Here is a 19715-nt window from a genome sequence, read left to right as displayed (position 1 = left end):
CCGTAAAGAACGGCCTACGAGCGCAACGCGGCGCGCTGTCGCTAACAAACTGTGCACCGAGGAAAAATAAATGCGCACACATCCTAATAGTTACGGTACAGATGGTTTTATTGCCATAAAGTCAAACTCTGAAGTCCACAGCCCCTTTTAGATAAGATAAAAAAGTCTAAAGCAGATAAAATGAACTATAATTAACTTTTACCATTTCTTACACTGTATTCAAAAGAGAAAGTCTTACAAAAAACACAAACATTTTAATGCTTACATTCCACTTTACATCTTCAAGTTGCTACAATGCAGGAAAAAAAAAGCACAGAGCAGCTCCGTATTTTTATTTCACAAACAGTTGTTATTAAAAGCAACGAAATAAGAACCAATTCCTATATTAACGGTTTAATCTTCTGTGCGGTCACTAGAACGGCATTCCACTAAAAAGCAAACATGCAGTCTAAAGACGGAGAAATCATCTGTTCAGGCAGGGATCAAACGTGTTGACAGCATATTTAACAAATAAATTGTATTAAACAGCATAATTGTAATAAAAACCCTGCATGACATTGTGGTTTTGTCCATGATTAAAAAAAATAAAACCCGATATGATTCACACAACTTTACTCTCCATCTGAAAAAACAGTGAGACAGTCTGCTTATTTTAAAAAAAAAGAATTACACATTCTTATACAACACAGACCTGCAAACTGTATTTCAACTTGATATTAAGACAGGGTTGAGGGTCATTCAGATGATAAAATCTCACCAAAATAAACACTAATCTGCTTTGAATAAGTTAACAGCTGGTTACAGTTTCCAACTAATCATACAGCTTTTTATTATTGATGTTTCATGATTTAGAGAAACATCTTCTAAAAGTCAACCCTAATACGTCATTTAACACAAATATTGTTATCAAGTTGTTGTGACAACCTAACCTCTATGCATTTTCAGTGGTCCCTGGCAAAAAGTAAAGACTTGTTTTTTTTTGCATAATTCTCTAATAAAAGCGAAAATAATCTGTTTACCTGCGCTACAGTTTTGACTTCCTGACTATTGCATGAATCCTCAGAAATCCTCATTTCCTTCATTAATGTCAAAATGCTAAATGTCGAGAAACACAAAGAACCGTCACGTTATTGCTAAACTTCACAAGCTGAAGGGAACGAAAAGAAATAACTTTTTACTGCAACAAAAAACAAAGTTTCGGTCTGCCGTTAAAATGAGTGTGGCTGATGGAGTAGATTTGTTTTTGGCAGCTTTCTTCAGTGAGTTCTCTCGTTTTGATCACTAAAGAATAAAAAAAAAAAAAAAAGTTTAAAATGATAATTAAGACCTAATTGTTCTGAGTCTCACTGTCTCCTGCAGTGTTGGAACAATCAGAGAACTGATTTCTTTTTTTCAGGACTTTATAACATTTTTAAAGAATAAAAGTCATGCAGAGATAAAGAAAGCATTTTTTTAAACTATTTGGCAATACAGTTCTGTGCAACCCTCTTTTAAAATTAAATCCAAAACTCTGGGGAATTTAGCTTGAAACCTTTAATGCATAAAAAGAAGTGAGCGGACCTGGAGAGGCACTGAGATCCGTGTAACAACCATCCAACACATAAATATAAGAGAAGACAGATGAATATCCGTGGGCCACATCCAAGTGAAAACACCCATGATCCGTTCTTTTGCCGCTCCACGTGATTTTGTCCCTTTTTAATTTTTTTTTAAACATTTCCAGCTTCATTAGTCCTCATCTCTCCAAGTGAAGAAAACCCCCATGTTTTTTTGTTTTGTTTTTTTACATTGCTTATTTTGAAAACTAGGCTTTAACTATTTTAAGGCATTCTCAGCATCAACGTAACTTTGATTGTCTTTGGTCTTGGATGAACCTCCACAGCTTCGACGCAGGTTTTTTTTTCCCAAACTAGGCTCTGAAATATATTTACATTTAAAGAAAACAGTCTGTAAGCGGGGGAGCAGAGGGGTTCACTTCATTAAATCTGCCGTGGCTTTCTTTTTTTTTTTTTTTATTGCAGTCGGTTCCGCTGTAGGATCGACTTCCTCATGTGCCGATGTCGACTCCCGGCGCATGCACGCCAAGACGCGACTCTTCGGCAAGAAAAGAGGAAGCCGTTTTTGATACTTTCGGACGCCTGACGACCTTTGAGCTGCTTCTCCTTTTGGTCACCCATCTGAGAAATGAACTTCACTGGAACTGTAGGAAACATTTGTTTCTTTAAAGATGCATAAGAAATAATAATAATAATAATAAAAAACAAAAATCCTGGAGCCTGTAATGGCAGAACGAACGCCACCCAGGAAAGAAAACACGTAGCTTCATTCAGAGATCAGTGAGGACAGTACAGGGCTTCCGACAGCAACAACATGGCCGTCTTTTTTTCTTCCTCTCAGTCAGAACCTGAAGCAGGAGAGGCAGTGATGGGAGCAACGCTCAGAAGTTCTGCTGTCGTCTCTTCTTAGCGTCCATCGCATCCAGGATGGGCTGCCTTTTGGCGGTGTAGCGCTGCCTGAGCTCCTCGATCTCCCGCTCCATCATCGGATCCAAGGCGGTCAGGCGCAACTGCAGCTCCTCAAAGTCCAGGTTCTTCAGCTGGGAGGGGAACACAAACAGAGACAAGGATCAGAGAAGTGACTCACGCCCAGCACACTGCTTCTGTGTTACTATTTCAATCCCCTCGTCTGACTGGAGTTTCCACCCGGACACTCACAAAGTCAAAATCTCCATCCTGAGGGACCTTCCAGTTGTCGGGGAAGACGTTTTTGGACTGGATGTGGTAGCCGGGCTGCTCCTTAGGCTGGTTGTGGTTGTAGTTCTCCTGCTGCTGCGCCGCCTTGTTGGAGTCCTGCTTATCAAAATAATCCATAAAGGATGGACGTATGGGCTGCTGGGGGGTGGCGTTCCCTGCGAAGGACGAAGAGGCTCTAATGAGACATCTTACTGGACAGAATTTATCAGCTTCCATGCAAGTCATTTAATTTGTGACATTAACAACGATTGAGGAAGTTCTGGTTGATCATATCACACCAAGAACGTACAACCGCTTCCTTCCACAGGCTGAACTCTAATAAATCATTATAACCACTAACAATCGTCACCGTGTTGTTCCTTTGATGTAATCTGTCATTTTCAAATTTAGGTTTTAGTTGTTTGACTGGACGACCTGCATTTATTTGTTTTATCCAAAGTTATTTTGTGTCTCTGATCATTTTATCCTCAAAACTCAGCTGTTGAGGCACTTTCTGATTTTTAGAAAATGCATTTTTCTGTCAATAATTCAATGTTTTTGTCCGTTTATGGGTTTTGTTTTTTCCACTCACTCTGGCTGAAAGAAACACAAATTTGTGTCACAGCATTTTCTAAAACACACTTGAACTGTCCTTCCTTGTTTCTAAATTCAGCCCCTAAATTCAAAAACGAGCTCCTGGCTGCCACGCCTCTTTCAGGAAGCGCTCAAAACTAGAAAAAGCAACCGACACCAGTGCATTTGATGCACTCTGTTGCTTTCTTCTTCCTTTCAGAGTAATCACATTACACAGAAACTCGGCCAAAGTCACGGTGGAGTTGCTCAAACCATTACGAAATGTTTAATCAGATGTTGGTGTGGAGCATAAAGACGAGGTTTAGATCTGTGCAGAATGGCACCTTGAAAAATGACTTCCTCGTAAGTCATGGAGGCAATCAAAAAAAGTTAAGAACTTGTTTATTCCAGTTTTTAAAGAAAGTCCTCCAGTTTAATGGTTGATGGATCTCTAATAAAACAATTCCACATAAACTAAGTGCCAAGTTCTCAGCTTGGTATTGTGTAAATGTCACGCACAGATTTACAGATGTGCCTCTAAATGCTGTAGCCGCCACCATCCACTTTGAATAATAAAAACACATGAATCAGTTGCAAACGTTAGCTTCTTCTGGGCTGTTTCTGCACCGTTAGCTCAGTTGGTCTGGCCTCAGGGAAAAAGAAAATGTCGTAGCAGACAGAGCTACATTATAGTGAAGCGAAAGCTAAAAAAAAAAAGAGACTGGTGTCAGAGAGCGAGTTTGTTGCATCACCGGTCACAAGCAGTGTTTATAAGAGCGTGGCGTGTTATATTTTAACACTCCCTGCTCTTTGTGAAGCAGCTCGTCTCTTTCCAGTTTAAACTCATCTCAAGTAGATCATCAGCCAGAGCTAAACTGCTGTTGACATGAAACTAATTTTGTGGCCTGCAAGTTGGTTGAATATGCAGAAAACTACATTAGTTAACACTGAGGAACAGAGTATGTTAAGAGTTTAAGATTATTGTAAAGTTTGAATCCTCTGTTGGTTTCAAAATGTGGTTTGTTGAAGTGAAAACCTCAGACTTGATCAGAAATGGTATCAGTCTCGCAGCAGTTAAATCCTCTACTTCCTCGTCTTTTGAACAAAGACGTGCTTACTTCTCATTGATCCCTGGTCTTCCTCCTCGTCTTCGTCATCACTGTTGATGACCATAGTGCCCAGGTCAGACTCAAGCATGGTGCTGTGCTCGATCATGGTCTGCGCCCCGTCGCTCATGGTGCTGGTGGCCCGCATGGTCCCGGCGCCCTCCGATCCCGACTTCACCATGGTGTGGGAGTCCACCTCCGTCTCCTCCTCCTTACGCGACACACGAACGCAGCATAAACATCTCACCGTCGTTTGGATTCATTTACTGGAAGGTCATAGCTGACATCTTAGCACGCTTACAGAGTTGTCGTCTTCCTCTTCCAGCTCTCTCTGCTGCTCCTGCTGCCGCTTGGCTTTCATCTCCATGGCCTCAGTGATCAGATCTCTCAGGATCGTGACTGGCTTGGCATGGTTGATGAATGGATGCTGCGTTTTCACATGGGAAAAAAAACAACAATATTTAAGGCTATTGTTTTTGCTTTCTTTAACACATTTCAACCAGGCCTGCAAGCGGTACATTTAGACGATCTTGCTCCAACCTGTAGGAGCTGTGTGGCGGTCGCTCTCTGCTCCGGGTTCTTCACCAAACACTTCTTGACAAAGTCTGTGAACTCGTCTGACCAAAGCTCCGGCTTCCTGAATGTGGGAGGAGGGTTGGTGGGGATCATGAAGATGGCCTGTGGGAAAGCAGGAAGTGTGCAGCGAACAAGAAGGATTAACAAAGAGAAGTGTCAGATTTTTGTTATAAAATCAATACTTCACCCAAACGACGGCGTTCAAGCACTCGCTTCTGTGAAAACACACCAATAACACTCACCCTCATAGGATGGATGTCAGCGTAGGGAGGTTTACCCTCGGCCATTTCTATGGATGTGATGCCCAGAGACCACATGTCTGCTACGCAGTTGTAACCAATCTCCTGGATCACCTCTGGGGCCATCCAGAACGGGGTACCAATCACAGTGTTTCTCTTTGCCATTGTGTCCTTCAGAAGGAAAATACATCCTATCATCATCTTCAAGAACAATGCTTTATTTCGTATCCTTCTAGTTTATGGACGTCAGAAAAAAAACAACTGATTCCAGTTTCATTTGGTAGGAAAAACGGTCACTAAACCTGCTCAAGTAGCGATGAAACTTCTTTGTAGTCCAAGAACACATATACTTATAATAAATTTTCTAACATCTAGTATCTGTTTTACCGTTAACTGCCCTGCGACTCCAAAGTCTGCCAGTTTGGCGTGCCCCTCTGTGTTGAGAAGGATGTTTCCAGCCTTGATGTCACGGTGGATCTTTCTCATGAAGTGAAGGTATTCAAGACCCTTCAGTGTTGACTTAAGGATGGTGGCAATCTCATCTTCTGTCAGCTGGTGTGAGAGCAAAACCACAAACAAATGACAGGAGTGGGCAAAAGAGTCAAAAACACACACGTGTACACGCGCCTGAAGCTTTTAGTAAACACGCACTGTTTTGTTTCGCAGCCTGATGATGTCAGAGACAGAGCCGGCTCCACAGTACTCCATGACAATCCACAGGTCTGTGTTCTTGAAGTAGCTTCCGTAGTATTTTACGACATAAGGGCTATGAGGACAAAACAAAACAGAGTGGTTCTTAAAGATCGTTTAAACTACAAACACAAACATGAGAAATATTCCTTTATAGCCGGGTAAACAAAGACCTCTTCCTGACGTTTAGATTTGGCAGAATTTACAGATTTGACGAAAGCTGTGCCGCCTCCCCCACCTGTCACACTGCTGCATGATGGAGATCTCCTTGATGATTTCTTGCAGATCAGACTCCACGGGAACCTGCTTGATGGCCACCACCTGTCCTGACTCTTTATGAATGGCCTTGAAAACGCTGCCATATGAGCTAAACGCACAAGAGAACACATCTTATGACTGAAGCTAGTGACAGAACGGCGCATTACACAAGAGTCAGCTGTGGAAATGGAAGTGAGCTCGACTGGGAAAGAAACTCTTACCCTTCACCGAGTTTCTCCAGAACATCAAACACTTCCTCTGGCTGCTTGGTTAAGCTGTCCTCGCTCAGCTTTTTTAGCTTACTGCAAAACAAAATATTCAATAATTACCACATTTTGCATTCAACAACAAAAACCAAAGCACTTTTATAATTTTGTTATCATAAACTAAAGTGAGGTGACATATTAAGGTTCTAACACTTACCCTGAATACTGCTCTGTCATTAAAATCATAAGTACTACAACATTTCATACATTTACTATATCTGTGGTATTTTAATACACGTTGCCTGTTCTCTTCTTCTGACTGGAGATTAGTATGTTAATATCTCTTAATATGAGATTACTGATTAATTTATCCAAAACCAGTAAAAACTGGGATTATTTCATGTAACTAAACAGCAAATACTGGAACTTTATTCATCCACCAAAAAAAGAGCTTAATATAATTATTTAATTAAGATGAAATTTAACATTCTCCCTGACATTAACATCTAAAACTACTCAGCAATAGAAAGACTAGGAATCCATTATAAGTTTTAACATGAGTTTTGCTGTTTAGTCGTCATTTATTCGTGGTTTCTGTCTGTGGAAAGTTTGAGAGAACTAAATTAGCTTAGCATTAGCTTCCCGAGCTACCGCCTGTATTAGCCTTTTAGCAGGCAGCTTTTCAGGCACTCAGACGTTCACTAACCTTTTGGGCGCGGACGGCTCCATGATGCACAGACTCTGAAATAAAAGCACACCAAACTTTACGAAAAGAGGGCGAGCTCGGTTTTATCGGCGACGGTCAAGATGTGGACATTGTCGGCAGAGTCGTTGTTGTCAAAAACTAGTGGAGGGCCAGCTCAGCTGAGGCGGGGGGGAGCTCGTCAGATGACGGACACTTTTTGCGGTTTCGGTGACGCAACGTCGCCCCCTATCGGAACGGAGTGCTAAACAACACTATCATTAATTTAGCTGTCATACATTGTGTTGAGTAAACTGCACTCCTTCTGACTTCACATCATTATAGTTGTTTGGTAAAAATCTAGGGTGATAAATGTAACTAAAATTTATTTTTAATATAAATGTGAAAGCTGTAAAAGGACTGTAGTGAACAGGTAAACCAGGAGGGGGCGGTAAAGCAACATAACGAACTGCCGCTAAACTCCATAGAAGAAGTCGTACGCATGCGCATTGCGCAGAGGAGAAGAGATACTAGCGTGTGGAAAAACAGCAAAAACTTAAAGAACAAAGTAAAAAGCGGTGAGTTTTATTATTCTAAACATGCTTTTTATTTTAAATGTATTTAGACTGCTTCTGATATATTCCTTTCATTTACTATCTTTTTTATAAGAGTGACGATGTTGTTGGTAGCTAGGCTAATGCTAATGCACCACAGTCCATGCTTCTGTTTTAATCACATGCTAATGATATTTTATATAAAGTCGAAGTTTATTTGATAGTCTTACCAGTTTCTTCTCTGTTTTAAAGGATAAAATGGATACACAGAAAGATCTACAGCCGCCCAAGCAGCAACCTATGATCTACATTTGTGGAGGTATACAAAATGCTAACGACAACAATATATAGTCAACAATCACAACTAGTACAGTTTACTATTGACATTATAATAATAAGAATATACATGAACATAACATACATTTACTTAGTTGGATGTATTGTAGAATGCCTTTAAGGCTTATGACACAAAATAATATGTCTATTTAAAATACAAACACGTCTAATGTAAATGATTGCATTAAGTATTTGTTAAAATAAATATCTTGGCAAAAGTATTTTTAATTCTCCTATACAAAGAAAATGAAAACAAGGAATACATGATCATTTTTATTTCACAAAATTCTGCGAAAATCTGTCAATGTCTGGTTAAGTAGTTTGGGATTTGAGTATTAGTTACAAACTAATAAGCAGAAATATCTAGTAGATTAGAAATAATGTATTCCACTTTGACAAAAAAGTGAAGGATTCTGATGTCAAAAGTGTTCAACATTTGTAGTTTAAAATGAGAGGTTGGAAAACGATCATTACCTTTTTATTTGCAGAGATGCAATATGTAGGCTGGAGGATTTACTAGTGTGTGATTTTAATATAATCTCATTTTAATAGAAGTGTCTGGTGCAGTAAAACAACTAATAAATCAAAAACTTAGATTAAAAGATTGAAAGTAACAAAAAAAGTCCTCTAAAAATGAGCTACAACAAAATGCTGCCGCAGTGAAAGTATGATACTACTACTACTACTATTTTTTGTAAATTGTGTTAAATTTATCATTAGAGTCCAATGCTTATAGATTATAGATCTTTGTAAATATAATATAATACAGCTCTTCTCTGAGAACGTAGAATGATGTTTCTATCCTGTCTTACAGAATGTCACACAGAAAATGAAATTAAGGCCCGTGACCCGATCAGATGCAGAGAGTGTGGCTACAGAATCATGTACAAGAAGAGAACAAAGAGATGTATCCTTTTTCTTCATGTGTGTTTGTTTGTTTGAGAGAAAGATTTGTCTTATGTGATTGTTGTTTTTGGCTCAATTTGAATAAGTTTGTTATTGTCCTGTCCGTTCATTGCCTTGACATTTTGATCCCAGTGGTTGTTTTTGATGCACGATGAAGAGGAGGAGAGCTGCAGATTTTTGTCTTCGGATGTGTTTTTTAAATATTTTTTGTAGCGTTTGACCATGTAAATAAACAGACAATGAGGCTTCAGCTTTCAGAGTTTCTCATTTTTTTTCTCAGAGATGCTTCTTATTTTTTTGTACACTTTTCTTCCTGTTCTCGATCCAGTGATTTCACTTCCAAACATTTTAGGTTGTTCACACTCAGCTGGTCCTGTCCTGTGTCGATCAGTATGCAGGTAGAGATGTTCTAGTTAACAAATGATGATGTGCACTTTATCATCCCTGTAGGTAGCTTTATTTTGCTTGCAAATGTTGCATACATCTCTGTCATAATCACATTATCAGACACACACTTTACACATAAGTGCTCTGCTATATCTCCTCAAACAGAACTCATACAAAACAATTAAAAGATGGGAAAATTTGCATTTTAATTCAAGGAAACGTAGTAAAAATATGTAGGAAATAGTGTTATAATAACTTGCTGTGCTGTGAGCTATAACCAACACATTGCCCAATTTTTAAAGCGATCAAAGAAAGCGTTTAAGGGGGAGATTTGTAGATGATGGAGCCAGACTTGTTCAGTCAGTCAACTAAATATTAGGTATTATTTATTTATTTAATGTTGTGTCGTCTCCATATCTGAACATAAAGTCTCTGAAAAACATAATTCAGCCATTAAGAAATACAATGTCTGCTCCTGCTCTGAATGATGCTCTGCAGCAGCAGCGCAGTGGCACCGCCCACATCGTAACGTCGCATATGACGTCACACCAGGGGGTGTGTCCAGCAGAGATCCCCTCATCCATCCAGGCGAGCGGACAGATGCAGCAGCAGCTCTGACCGACGAAAGAGGAGGCGGACAGGAGGGAGGGTTCACGAGCCTGAGCGCACTGCGGAGGGAGTGCAGCTATGGGCAACGCGCAGGAGAAACCCCCGGGCGGAGGAGGAGGAGGTGGGGGAGGTGTGGCGGGCTCGGCTCGGTCCACCGCAGCAGGGACCGGGACCAGGACCGGGGCCGGAGGCAGCAGGGAGGACCTCCAGGGTCACGGAGCGCCGGGACAGAAGGTGGCCAACGGCTCCGCGGCGGACACGAGTTACCTGGATGCTCCGGCCGGAGCTCTGCCTCCTCACCTGGCCCGGCTGAAGAACGAGGGGAACCACCTCTTCAAACACGGCCAGTTCGGAGACGCCCTGCAGAAGTACGGCCAGGCTATAGATGGATGTGCTGAGGAAGGTGGGGGAGACGGGAACACTTTATGAACTCTGCTGGGTTTGTTCAGCTCATTCAGGAGAAAAGGGCTGTGGCTTTTGGCTTTTGTGACTATTATACTTTTCAAAATATTTAACTTCATTTATACATATTTCCCCTATAGAAACACACAGAGAGCTCTTCAGAAACCTGCTTCAGTGTGCTTGCTCAGTTTTTGTCTTCTTATGTTACTTTTAGCTTCTATTAGCTTCTACTAAGCCTTTTGATCATTTTAGCTGCCATTCTGCTACTTTAAGCTTTTAGCTACGATCCTGCAACGTATAGCTTTTAGCTACCATTCTGCTACTTTTAGCTACTGTTCTGCTACTTTTGGCTAGCAATTTGTAGCTGTGATCTAGCATTTAGCTACTTTTAGCTAGCCTTTTCAGACTTTTAGCTACCGATCTGCTACTTTTAGCTTTTAGCTAAGCTTTTGCTACTTTTAGCTAGCCCATTATTACTCTTAGCTCTTATTTTTAGCTAGCATTTTGCTTCTTTTAGCTTCTACCAAGCCTTTTGATACTTTTAGCTACCATCCTGCTACTTTAAACTACCATTCTGCAACTTTTGGCTAGGTGTTTGCTACTTTTAGCTAGCCCATTATTACTCTTAGCTCTTACTTTGAGCTAGCATTTTGCTACCTTTAGCTTGAACATCTCCGTTTGGGCTTCTTCCACACATTTCTGCAGTCATTCAACACTCACGCTACAATTATGTCTTGAGTTTAATTCCTTTTCTCTTCAGACAAATTCTGCATCTTTTACTATAATGTGAAATAAGCCGCTTGTTGTGCGACACCAAAACAAAGCGTACTGACGAGTATTTTCCTCATCAACTCATTGATGTTGTTGGAACAAACACTCCTATAATGTCCTGAAACCTAAACACACTTAGGATGCCTAAACGGACCTAAAATGTTTCCAAAAAGAGCAATTAGTTTAATTTTAGACAAGAGGAATCATGTAATTATGGTGTTTCTGCTCGGGAAATTAGATTTATTTGTTCATTTGCAACAGTTTGAGTTTCCAAACAGGCGTGCTGTTCGTCTCTGAAAGCTGAGCTCTGATGGCGTCACCGACAGAAGCAGGAGGGCGACTCAGAAACAGGCAGAAACCCTCGAGTAACATCGTGTGTGTCAGCCTTCTGACGGCTATCAGAGAAGAGCTGACTCAGAGAGCCCTCGATCACCCGTGGATCGTGACTCTGCTGTTTCTCACCGCCTTGCGTTAAAGCCCCAAACCGAGCGAGGGCACCTCTCACTTTTAGTCTGATGGGAACCTCGCCGTCGATCCAGGTTTCAGGAAAGACGCCGGCGCTTTTAGGAGCGCTCGGCCGACATGGGGCTTGTTTTTCCACAGCACTTTAGGGAGTTAAAAACGATACAAAACACTAACAGCTACGTGTGGGGGACTTCTTCAAAAAGGATATTTGGAATATGTAAGCATCTGTTTCAGGCGGCGAGTTGCTGTGGAGACTCATGGGGGCGAAAAAACTGCTTTTTTATTTCGAAAACAGTTGTTCTGTCGTTCCTGGTCCCGAACTAAAAACAAAAGCCATGAAATACAAACATATGTTCCACTTGCTGAGCCGGTCGCCTGGCTCGCAGCCTGTTCTTTAGCTCAAACGTGTGAGAGGAGTGTGGTTTGGGGCTCTGGTCTGTCAGATTACGGTTCTGATTGTTCCCCCTGCAGGCGTCGATAGTCCAGAGGACCTGTGTATTCTCTACTCCAACAGAGCCGCCTGTTACCTGAAGGATGGGAACAGCACCGACTGCATTCAGGACTGCAGCAAGTACGTCAGCACGGTCGGCTGGTTTTTATAAAAAGCCGTCTTTATTTCTCTTTTAAACTATTAACCTGCCTCTAAATCTCTGTATCTTCAAAACCAAGTTGACAGAACTTGAGGTTTGGTTTTTAAGAGTACCTGCTGCCGAGGCGCTTTGTCACATTTAGCTCAAACTACGACGTTTGAAACGAGTGGATTCAATCTTTAAGAAGAAAGACATATTATTCACTCAGCAATGTCGCTTTTTATTGGATTTGCAGGAGTGTTCAGTCTGTAACTCGTTTTGTTTTTTGATTTTTTTGGGGGGGTAAAAGTTTGTTTAGTTTGAGTGCCTTTAGACAAGTGGTGTCCAGTGCCGATCGTGGAGGGCCTCTATCCTACATGTTTTAGATGTTTCCTTGCCCTTCAGCAGGTCTTCAAGTTCTGCAGCAGCCTGTTAATCGCAAAGTCATTCAAATCAGATGTGTCAGAGCAGAGAAACATTTAAAACCTGCAGGACAGTGGCCCTCCAGGACCAGGATTGGACACAACTGCGTTAGACCCTTGCAGACATTCAGATTTACTCCATGACTGTTCCATCATTTCTTACTTTAACTCTTAATGCTAATAATAAATTTAGAAACTGCTGTTTGTTTGAACGAGTCATTCACGTAACTTTATAAAAAGCAAACCACTCGCACAGTTTGTGCTGATGTACTTGTTGCTGAATTGCGTGACCCGACGTGGAGGTGTGAGCAGTCTGATTGTCTGTTTTTGCGTCTCTCTGATCCTCTTAGGGCTTTAGAGCTGCAGCCCTTCTCCCTGAAGCCCCTGCTGCGCAGAGCTATGGCCTATGAGTCACTGGAGCGCTACAGGAAGGCCTACGTGGATTACAAAACGGTGCTGCAGATCGACACCGGTGTACAGGCGGCTCACGACAGCGTCCACAGGTTGGCTGAACGCAGAAAGCCTCAGTTAGTCAGCGATTTCGTGGTTAGAATAAGTTAAGTGTTGTGTTGTTGTTCCTCTGAGGTTTTCGTGTGATCAAACCCTGCAGTGTGAGCGCAGCAGCCAGAGGGGGGGAGAAAACTCGTTTTTGCTTTGCTCGTCTTGTCTTCATGCAGGATCACAAAGTTGCTGATCGAGCAGGACGGGCCTGAATGGAGAGACAAGCTGCCGGGGATTCCCGTCGTCCCTCTGTCCATCCAACAGCAGCACAGGCAGAAGCCCGTCAGCGTGGAGCTGGCACAGGCGCGAGCCGCCAGGGCTGCACACGAGGAAGGTGGGCGGCGGCATTTTTCTTCCTTCTTGGTCGTTGTTTTGCCTCTAAAAGAAAAAAACTGGATGAATTCCCTGTTATCACAATTCAAACATGACTCACTGAGCTGTGATGAAATTTACAAGCAGCCGTGGAAAAAACCCCCCACTACTGAATGATAAGAAGGTGGCTTTCTCAGAGAATCGAAGTGTAAATGCTGAGCAGTACTGAACACACTCCAGCTGACTCTGTGTGTGTGTTGAGTATCAATAATGCAGAGGGAAGCTGATCCTCACAGGCGGTAGTGCTGCTGTAATGGAACAATCCCGCTCAGGTTTCCTCTCGGTTTCATGCTGCTCGAACAGTCCAGACGACCCCACATGGAGCCTGGACAAAAAAAAAAAATCTACATTGATGGGATGTCCCACTTATTCGCAACACAAACGAATAAATTGGCTTATGTATATCGATAAAGTAAGCATGGAATAAGTTATACAGACACATAAATTCATAAGAAGCACTTAGAGGAGCAGACTTCAGAGAAACTGCTGCTGCTGCTGCTGGGAGTCTGACAGAAAGTGTCTCCACTTGTCAGCCTAATGTACGATTATTAAAACCCTATTTTTCCTCAAGCCTGCAACATATTGTGCTCCTAAAGGAACAACAGATGTGTCTGCAATTTTATCAACAAACTCTTTGAACAAAAATGATATATGATATGAAAAAATACAATAATATGATACGATACAATAAGATGTGATATGAGTCAAAATGACACATTGCAATATGATATACTGTGATGTGATAAAGCTCTATACTATATAAAAAGATGCAATAATATACAAAATGATAAACAATACAACACAATGCGGTGCAATCCAATCCAATATGATTTAATACAACAATAGAAACGTTATCACAGAGCAGGGTTGAACATAATATCTAATCTTATACATATTTATTACTTAAGTGTTATTATCTTATCTTATCTTATCTTATGATGCAATACAATATGATACAATATATCTTATTGTTCTTTTAGTGAATTTTCTTTTGAATCCGGTGCTGTTTTTGTGCCTTCACAAAGAAAGAAAAATAATAATAATAATCCACAAATCAGCCATTAAGGCAGTAAAATCAGTGAGACACATTACACAAATACTACTTTAACAAATGTTTAACCATTCCGTTAAGACGAAAAACAAAAAGTACCAAAAATATTTGTCACAGTTTGTGTCGACTTGAAACAAATTGAAACAAATGAATTATAATTGGCAAATAATTATCATCTAGTGTGGGATTTAGCTTCACTTGTCATCTTGTATGTATATAAACATGACTTTTATCAAGCAGGGCTGTATCTTTTGACTGATAATTTACAAAAAGTAACCGATTGTGTTAAATGCACACAGGGTTACAGTGATAAAAACACAGCTTGCCTGAAATTACACCGATTATTAGCAGATTTTGGAGTCAGCCCAGAAGGAGAAACTAATTAAGAAGCTTAAACTACAGGATGAGATCCTGAACATGTGGTCGTATAGAGCAGCTGAACAAATCGTGATCCTTCTCCTGATCTCTGTTTTGATATCTCTCTAACTCGTATTTTTAATGACGATGAACACATACTGAACAAACGAGAACGAGTGGTTCTGTGACGGCGAATGACCCCGTGAAAAGCAATAATACTTCCTGAAGTTACCTTACGTGAACTGTGCTGAGCCCTTTTTTTTACATTTTAAAGTATGCATCATTAATTGAATCGTTTAATAAACGTCAGGGTACGTGTTCAGTGCCTCCGTACGCGCGTGTGCGTTTTTACGAGCCATTAGAGGTAGTGGCCCTCTCAGCACAGCAGACGGCTAACGCAGACAGGGTCGACTCTTCTGCTCAGCTCAGCTTCATTTATCGATAAACCCCGAAGGAGTCTGTTAAACCGACGGCAGAAGATCCTTTAAAACCCATTAACTGTAGTCCACTACTGATGCACAAAAGAGAAAAAAAAACCACATATTGAAGCGCATCAACCCTTCATGAAAAGAAGATGTGAGCATCTACTCTTTTACTGTATCGTGTTGTATCTTATTGCGTCATATGTCACTTTGTATTATACCACAATGTATTTGTAGTATAGTATTGTATCATATCATATTACACTGTACTGTATTATGTTGTATCATAATGCATTGTATGATTTTCATCATACTGTAGTGTACCAAATATTATTGTATCATATTGAACTGTCATGTCTCATCCTGTACCGTATCATATTGTACTGTACAGTATATCATCGTGTCATATTGTATTGTTTTGTACTGTACTGGATCATATCCTATCAAATCGTACCATTCCATAGAGCAGGGGTAGGCAACCCTGGTCCTGGAGGAGCCACCATCCTCCATGTTTTCCTTGTCTCCCTGCTCCAACACACCTGACTCAGTGGTTAAATGACTTCTTCATGTCCTGCAGAAGCCTGTTAATGACACACTGATTCAAATCAGGTGTGTTGGAGCAGAGAAACAAGTAAAATCTGCAGGATGGCGGCCCTCGAGGACCAGGGTTGACCCCTGCCATAGAGTATTGTATCATATCGTATTTTATTGTATCGTACCACATAGTATTGTGTCCGTTTGTACCATATTGTAGCACACCCTATCATAATGTACCAAACCATATTGTATTGTACCTTATTTTAACATATCGTGCCTTATTTTATTGTATTGATTTCCCTTTTGTTTTGTTTTTTAAGCTGGGAAGTTTTGCTAATTTGCCCTTTTTCTGTCAACAGCCAGAAGAAAAGAGGCCCACTTTACTTTACTCAAACAGGAAGGCAACAGTCTGGTCAGAAAGGGCCTCTCCCAGGAAGCTCTGGAGAAGTACAGCGAATGTCTGAGAATAAAACCCGACGAATGTTCTGTTTACACGAACAGGTACGAACAAAACGAACCCCGAAACACACCTGCTCTTTGGAATAGTAACACCTGAATACTAAAAGATGCTTTGTGTATTTTAAAGCCACTGCTACAGACTGTTTTGTTGGAGGTAAAATTCTTTTAATAGTAGGATAAGAAGAAAGAGATAAAACACCAGCCTCCACAACAAACAGCACAACCTAAACAGAATCGAGCTGGAAGTTTTTCTTTTCAGACAATAAACATTTTCACAGATCTCACTCAGGAACCATATCACTGAACGAACAGCAGAGGGCACCATTTAATCCCTTGGCAGGTTTCGCCACACATCGTCCTTGACAGGAAAGGAACAAAAGTTTACTTTTCTGACTTTGTGTGAGACTAATGATCAACGTTAAACCAACAGATGTTCTGATACTTTTTAAACCCAAAACTCTGTACGTATACAAAGTAAAAACCTATAAATTGACAGATCTTTCTCTGCCCTGCCTTAAATACGTTTATTCAGAAACAGTTTGAAGATCTACTCTGCATGGCTGAGATTTAAAGACAACGGCTTTAATGGCATTTATTAATATTTTGAACTGTAGGATTTTATTTATTTTTTTTTACCCAACAGAGCCATTTGTCTCCTGAAGCTGAATCGTTTTGAAGAGGCCAAACAGGACTGTGACTCCGCTCTGCAGCTGGATCCATCCAACAAGAAAGCCTTCTACAGGCGGGCCTTGGCTTTTAAGGGTTTAAAGGTGCCCGACAGGCCCTGTCACACTCCTTGGACTGGACCCGTTTGTGTTTCCAGTCACTGATATTGTGTCTGTGTGTGTGTGTGTGTGTCCGCACATCAGGATTACCTGTCAGCCAGCAGTGACCTCCAGGAGGTCCTCCAGCTGGACCCCAAGGTTCGGGAGGCCGAGCAGGAGCTGGAGGTGGTGACGGGTCTGCTGAGGCAAAGCCTGATGGACAACTCTGCACACACACCGAGGGTAGGAGCCCAGTCTTCATCTGACACACACAGCTCTGGTCTGAATGGCTGCAGTACGGAAAAGAAGCTAACTTCTGATCAACTCTTCCAGGCGTGACGAAGCACACGTGGAGACAGGTGTGATCAGGTAAACAGCTTGAAGTTGGAACTTTTCTGGCAGATGTTTCTGTTTCTGTGAATCGTTAATTAAGTGGAGGATAAACAGATGTTTGGTTGGATGTTTTTTTCAGCATTTCCTCTAAACAGTCGCCTCGAAGGTATTCTCAACAATCAGCCGACTGCATTTTAAAAGCTGAAAAAGGCTTTATAATGTTACCAAAGTGTCTCTGAGAAGCTCTTTTATCAATTTGTAACGTAACGTATAAGTGGGAAGTCACAGGGATGGTGGAAGTTTTTAAATGAGGTCCAAAAACAGCAAGAAACTGTTTTAAAAATGCTTTTGGATTGAGAAGGAATAATTAAAACCATCAGACTGCAGATCAGGAGGAAGTTTTTTCCATGCAAAATGTAATAAAACCCTGCAGGGATCGTTGCAAAGTTCAAGATCAGAAATTTGCAAATTAACATGAAACTTCATGGGTTTTAAAGGAAAAAACAATCTTTAAAGGTTTTTTCAGAATGAAAATACATTACAGTTTTTTCTTGCTTACAACAGGACAGAAATGTGTCGTTTTTAAGAAATCAGTTCTCGTGTTTCTCCCTGAGGTGTTCACAGTGTGTGCTTCTCTGCTCTGTGACAGCACTCTTACATCCGTCGGCGGTGCAAAAACGACGGACTCCTGAGACGAGCAGCTTTTCGGCTCCACGCCACCTGCAGTGGATGTCAAACCCCCCCTCCCTCCACACACAGCTGCTAAACCTTACATAATGGGACGCTTTATTTGAAAAGGATAATGCGAAGGTACACGTGGTCCACTCGCCCTGTTAATCATTCCCATTATGACGTAATATAAGCACCGTTCCACGTGACAAGCTGCTGCCGAGCGTTCGGATAAACCAAGGAGGAATTAATGCGTGCCTTATTGAGATTTTGCGCCAAGATAGAAGGTTTTATTTCAAGTGGTTCACCGGCAAAAAAAAACTGATTCAGCTCAGATGTTTTACATCAAACTCCAACGCCTCGAGACTCCGCTGTCCTGGAGGTTTTAGGTTTTTCTGCTCCAACTCACCCGATTCAAACAGTTTAATCACCTCCTCATCAAATCATCAAGTTCTCCAGCAGCACATCCACAAGTTGTCTGTTTAAACCAGGTGTTTTAAAGCAAGAACACGTCAGGAGAGCGACCCCCTCCGAGGACCGGAGTTTGGCACGTGTGTTTTCTAAGGTTAAAGTTTCACCCCGACACATCTCATCCAAGCTTATTCTGTAGAAGGCATTTCCACACGAACAAAAGCTGCTTCTGAATTCGAAAGAAAAACCCAACAACGTTCACCTCAGAAAACACAGTTTTCTGAGTTTTCCTGCTGACCTTATTTCCTGTAGCGACCTCTTTGGGCAAAAACCCCCACACCTTTTTAATTTCGAAGTGAAAGAAACGATCCTGGCTCATATGATTGTGTAGAAAATTAAAATGTTTTTATTTGAATAAATGATTGAACCAACCTAATATTAATATACAGTATTTAAATCATGCAAAACCATTTTTAGGTCAAACAAACGTGCCTTTCATTCTTTGTTTGCTTTTTGAGTGTCATGTAGTAAAGATTACTAAAAATGAAAATCAAAGTTTAGATTTTTTTCTGTTAAGAGTAACTAATAATGAACATTCAGCACCTCAGAGGCAGTCAAAGGGAGAATATTTTAATCAGATTTATCCACATCTTTAACACCCTCTCTACAGCAGGACTGAATTTAATCGAGGTGAAAACGCCGCTCATTTTGTTGAATACGATTTATTTATTTATTTTTTTACTGTCCTAATAGCACATCTCATCGTGCAACAATGACCTGCGGCTCACATATGTTCAGTCCATGAGTTTATGTTTAAATATCAGAATGTCTTCTTTAGTTATAATCCCTCTCAGTAATTTATTGAAAACAAAGAAGTTGAAATTTCTCACTTCAGAAGGAAAGAAAATGTAAATCTTTGTATAGCACAATGTGCCACAACTTTCATTTCTTCTCTTTTTTGTTTTTGTTAAAATAAGCAGCTTCTCTGAACAAACAGGAAGAACGTAAAGCTCAACTCTTTCAGATAATCTTCGTATTGCTCCGTGGAATGTAAAAGCATGTACTGTATGTAAATAGACTGAAAAACCAGTGTAAATAAACTACAATATGAATGCTTTAATGGGTGTTTCCGATGGGTTTTTACACATTTTTCCGTCTCTATTTTAAAATCAAACTGTTACACAATGAAGCACCTTACACTCCAATAAAAGAAGTCTTTAAAAAAGTGAATAAATAATATAATTTATTCAGGGAAATTGCTATGAGCTATGAAGGATGAGTGGTTTGAGTCATGTAGAATCAGAAGCAGCAACCAAAAACCACATCATGATCTTCAGTGAAGTCTTTCAGACAATA

General features: G+C 40.8%; 3 protein-coding genes across 4 annotated transcripts; 2 read left to right on the top strand and 1 right to left on the bottom strand.

The window, feature by feature from the left end:
- Positions 1-90: 90 nt before the first annotated feature.
- On the bottom strand, positions 91-7270 carry stk3 (serine/threonine kinase 3 (STE20 homolog, yeast)). The gene is made up of 11 exons (XM_017426751.3): positions 7087-7270; positions 6396-6476; positions 6155-6283; positions 5878-5992; positions 5614-5778; positions 5230-5397; positions 4952-5089; positions 4713-4838; positions 4424-4622; positions 2715-2908; positions 91-2596 (listed from the first exon to the last, which is right to left on the bottom strand). The coding sequence occupies exons 1-11, from the start codon at positions 7107-7109 to the stop codon at positions 2438-2440; spliced, it is 1497 nt and encodes a 498-aa protein (XP_017282240.1). The 5' UTR covers positions 7110-7270; the 3' UTR covers positions 91-2437.
- A 235-nt stretch (positions 7271-7505) lies between these two features.
- On the top strand, positions 7506-9108 carry polr2k (RNA polymerase II, I and III subunit K). The gene is made up of 4 exons (XM_017422621.3): positions 7506-7640; positions 7869-7935; positions 8767-8859; positions 8991-9108. The coding sequence occupies exons 2-4, from the start codon at positions 7875-7877 to the stop codon at positions 9011-9013; spliced, it is 177 nt and encodes a 58-aa protein (XP_017278110.1). The 5' UTR covers positions 7506-7640; positions 7869-7874; the 3' UTR covers positions 9014-9108.
- Positions 9109-9828: 720 nt separating this feature from the next.
- Positions 9829-19557, top strand: spag1a (sperm associated antigen 1a). 2 transcript variants are annotated; one of them, XM_025007260.2, is made up of 9 exons: positions 9829-10257; positions 11964-12063; positions 12834-12986; positions 13161-13318; positions 16083-16224; positions 16826-16952; positions 17052-17189; positions 17280-17315; positions 17929-19555. In XM_025007260.2, the coding sequence occupies exons 1-8, from the start codon at positions 9933-9935 to the stop codon at positions 17283-17285; spliced, it is 1149 nt and encodes a 382-aa protein (XP_024863028.1). In that variant the 5' UTR covers positions 9829-9932; the 3' UTR covers positions 17286-17315; positions 17929-19555. The 2 variants fall into 2 exon arrangements, with proteins under 2 accessions (XP_024863028.1, XP_017275871.1); XM_017420382.3 differs by having other exon boundaries at positions 17052-17315; positions 17929-19557.
- Positions 19558-19715: the final 158 nt, after the last annotated feature.

The sequence above is a fragment of the Kryptolebias marmoratus genome, linkage group LG5 (genome assembly GCF_001649575.2).
Source record: "Kryptolebias marmoratus isolate JLee-2015 linkage group LG5, ASM164957v2, whole genome shotgun sequence".
NCBI classification, from domain to species: Eukaryota; Metazoa; Chordata; class Actinopteri; order Cyprinodontiformes; family Rivulidae; genus Kryptolebias; species Kryptolebias marmoratus.
Note: the sequence above shows the minus strand (reverse complement) of the source record. Positions and strands in the feature narration are given on the sequence as shown.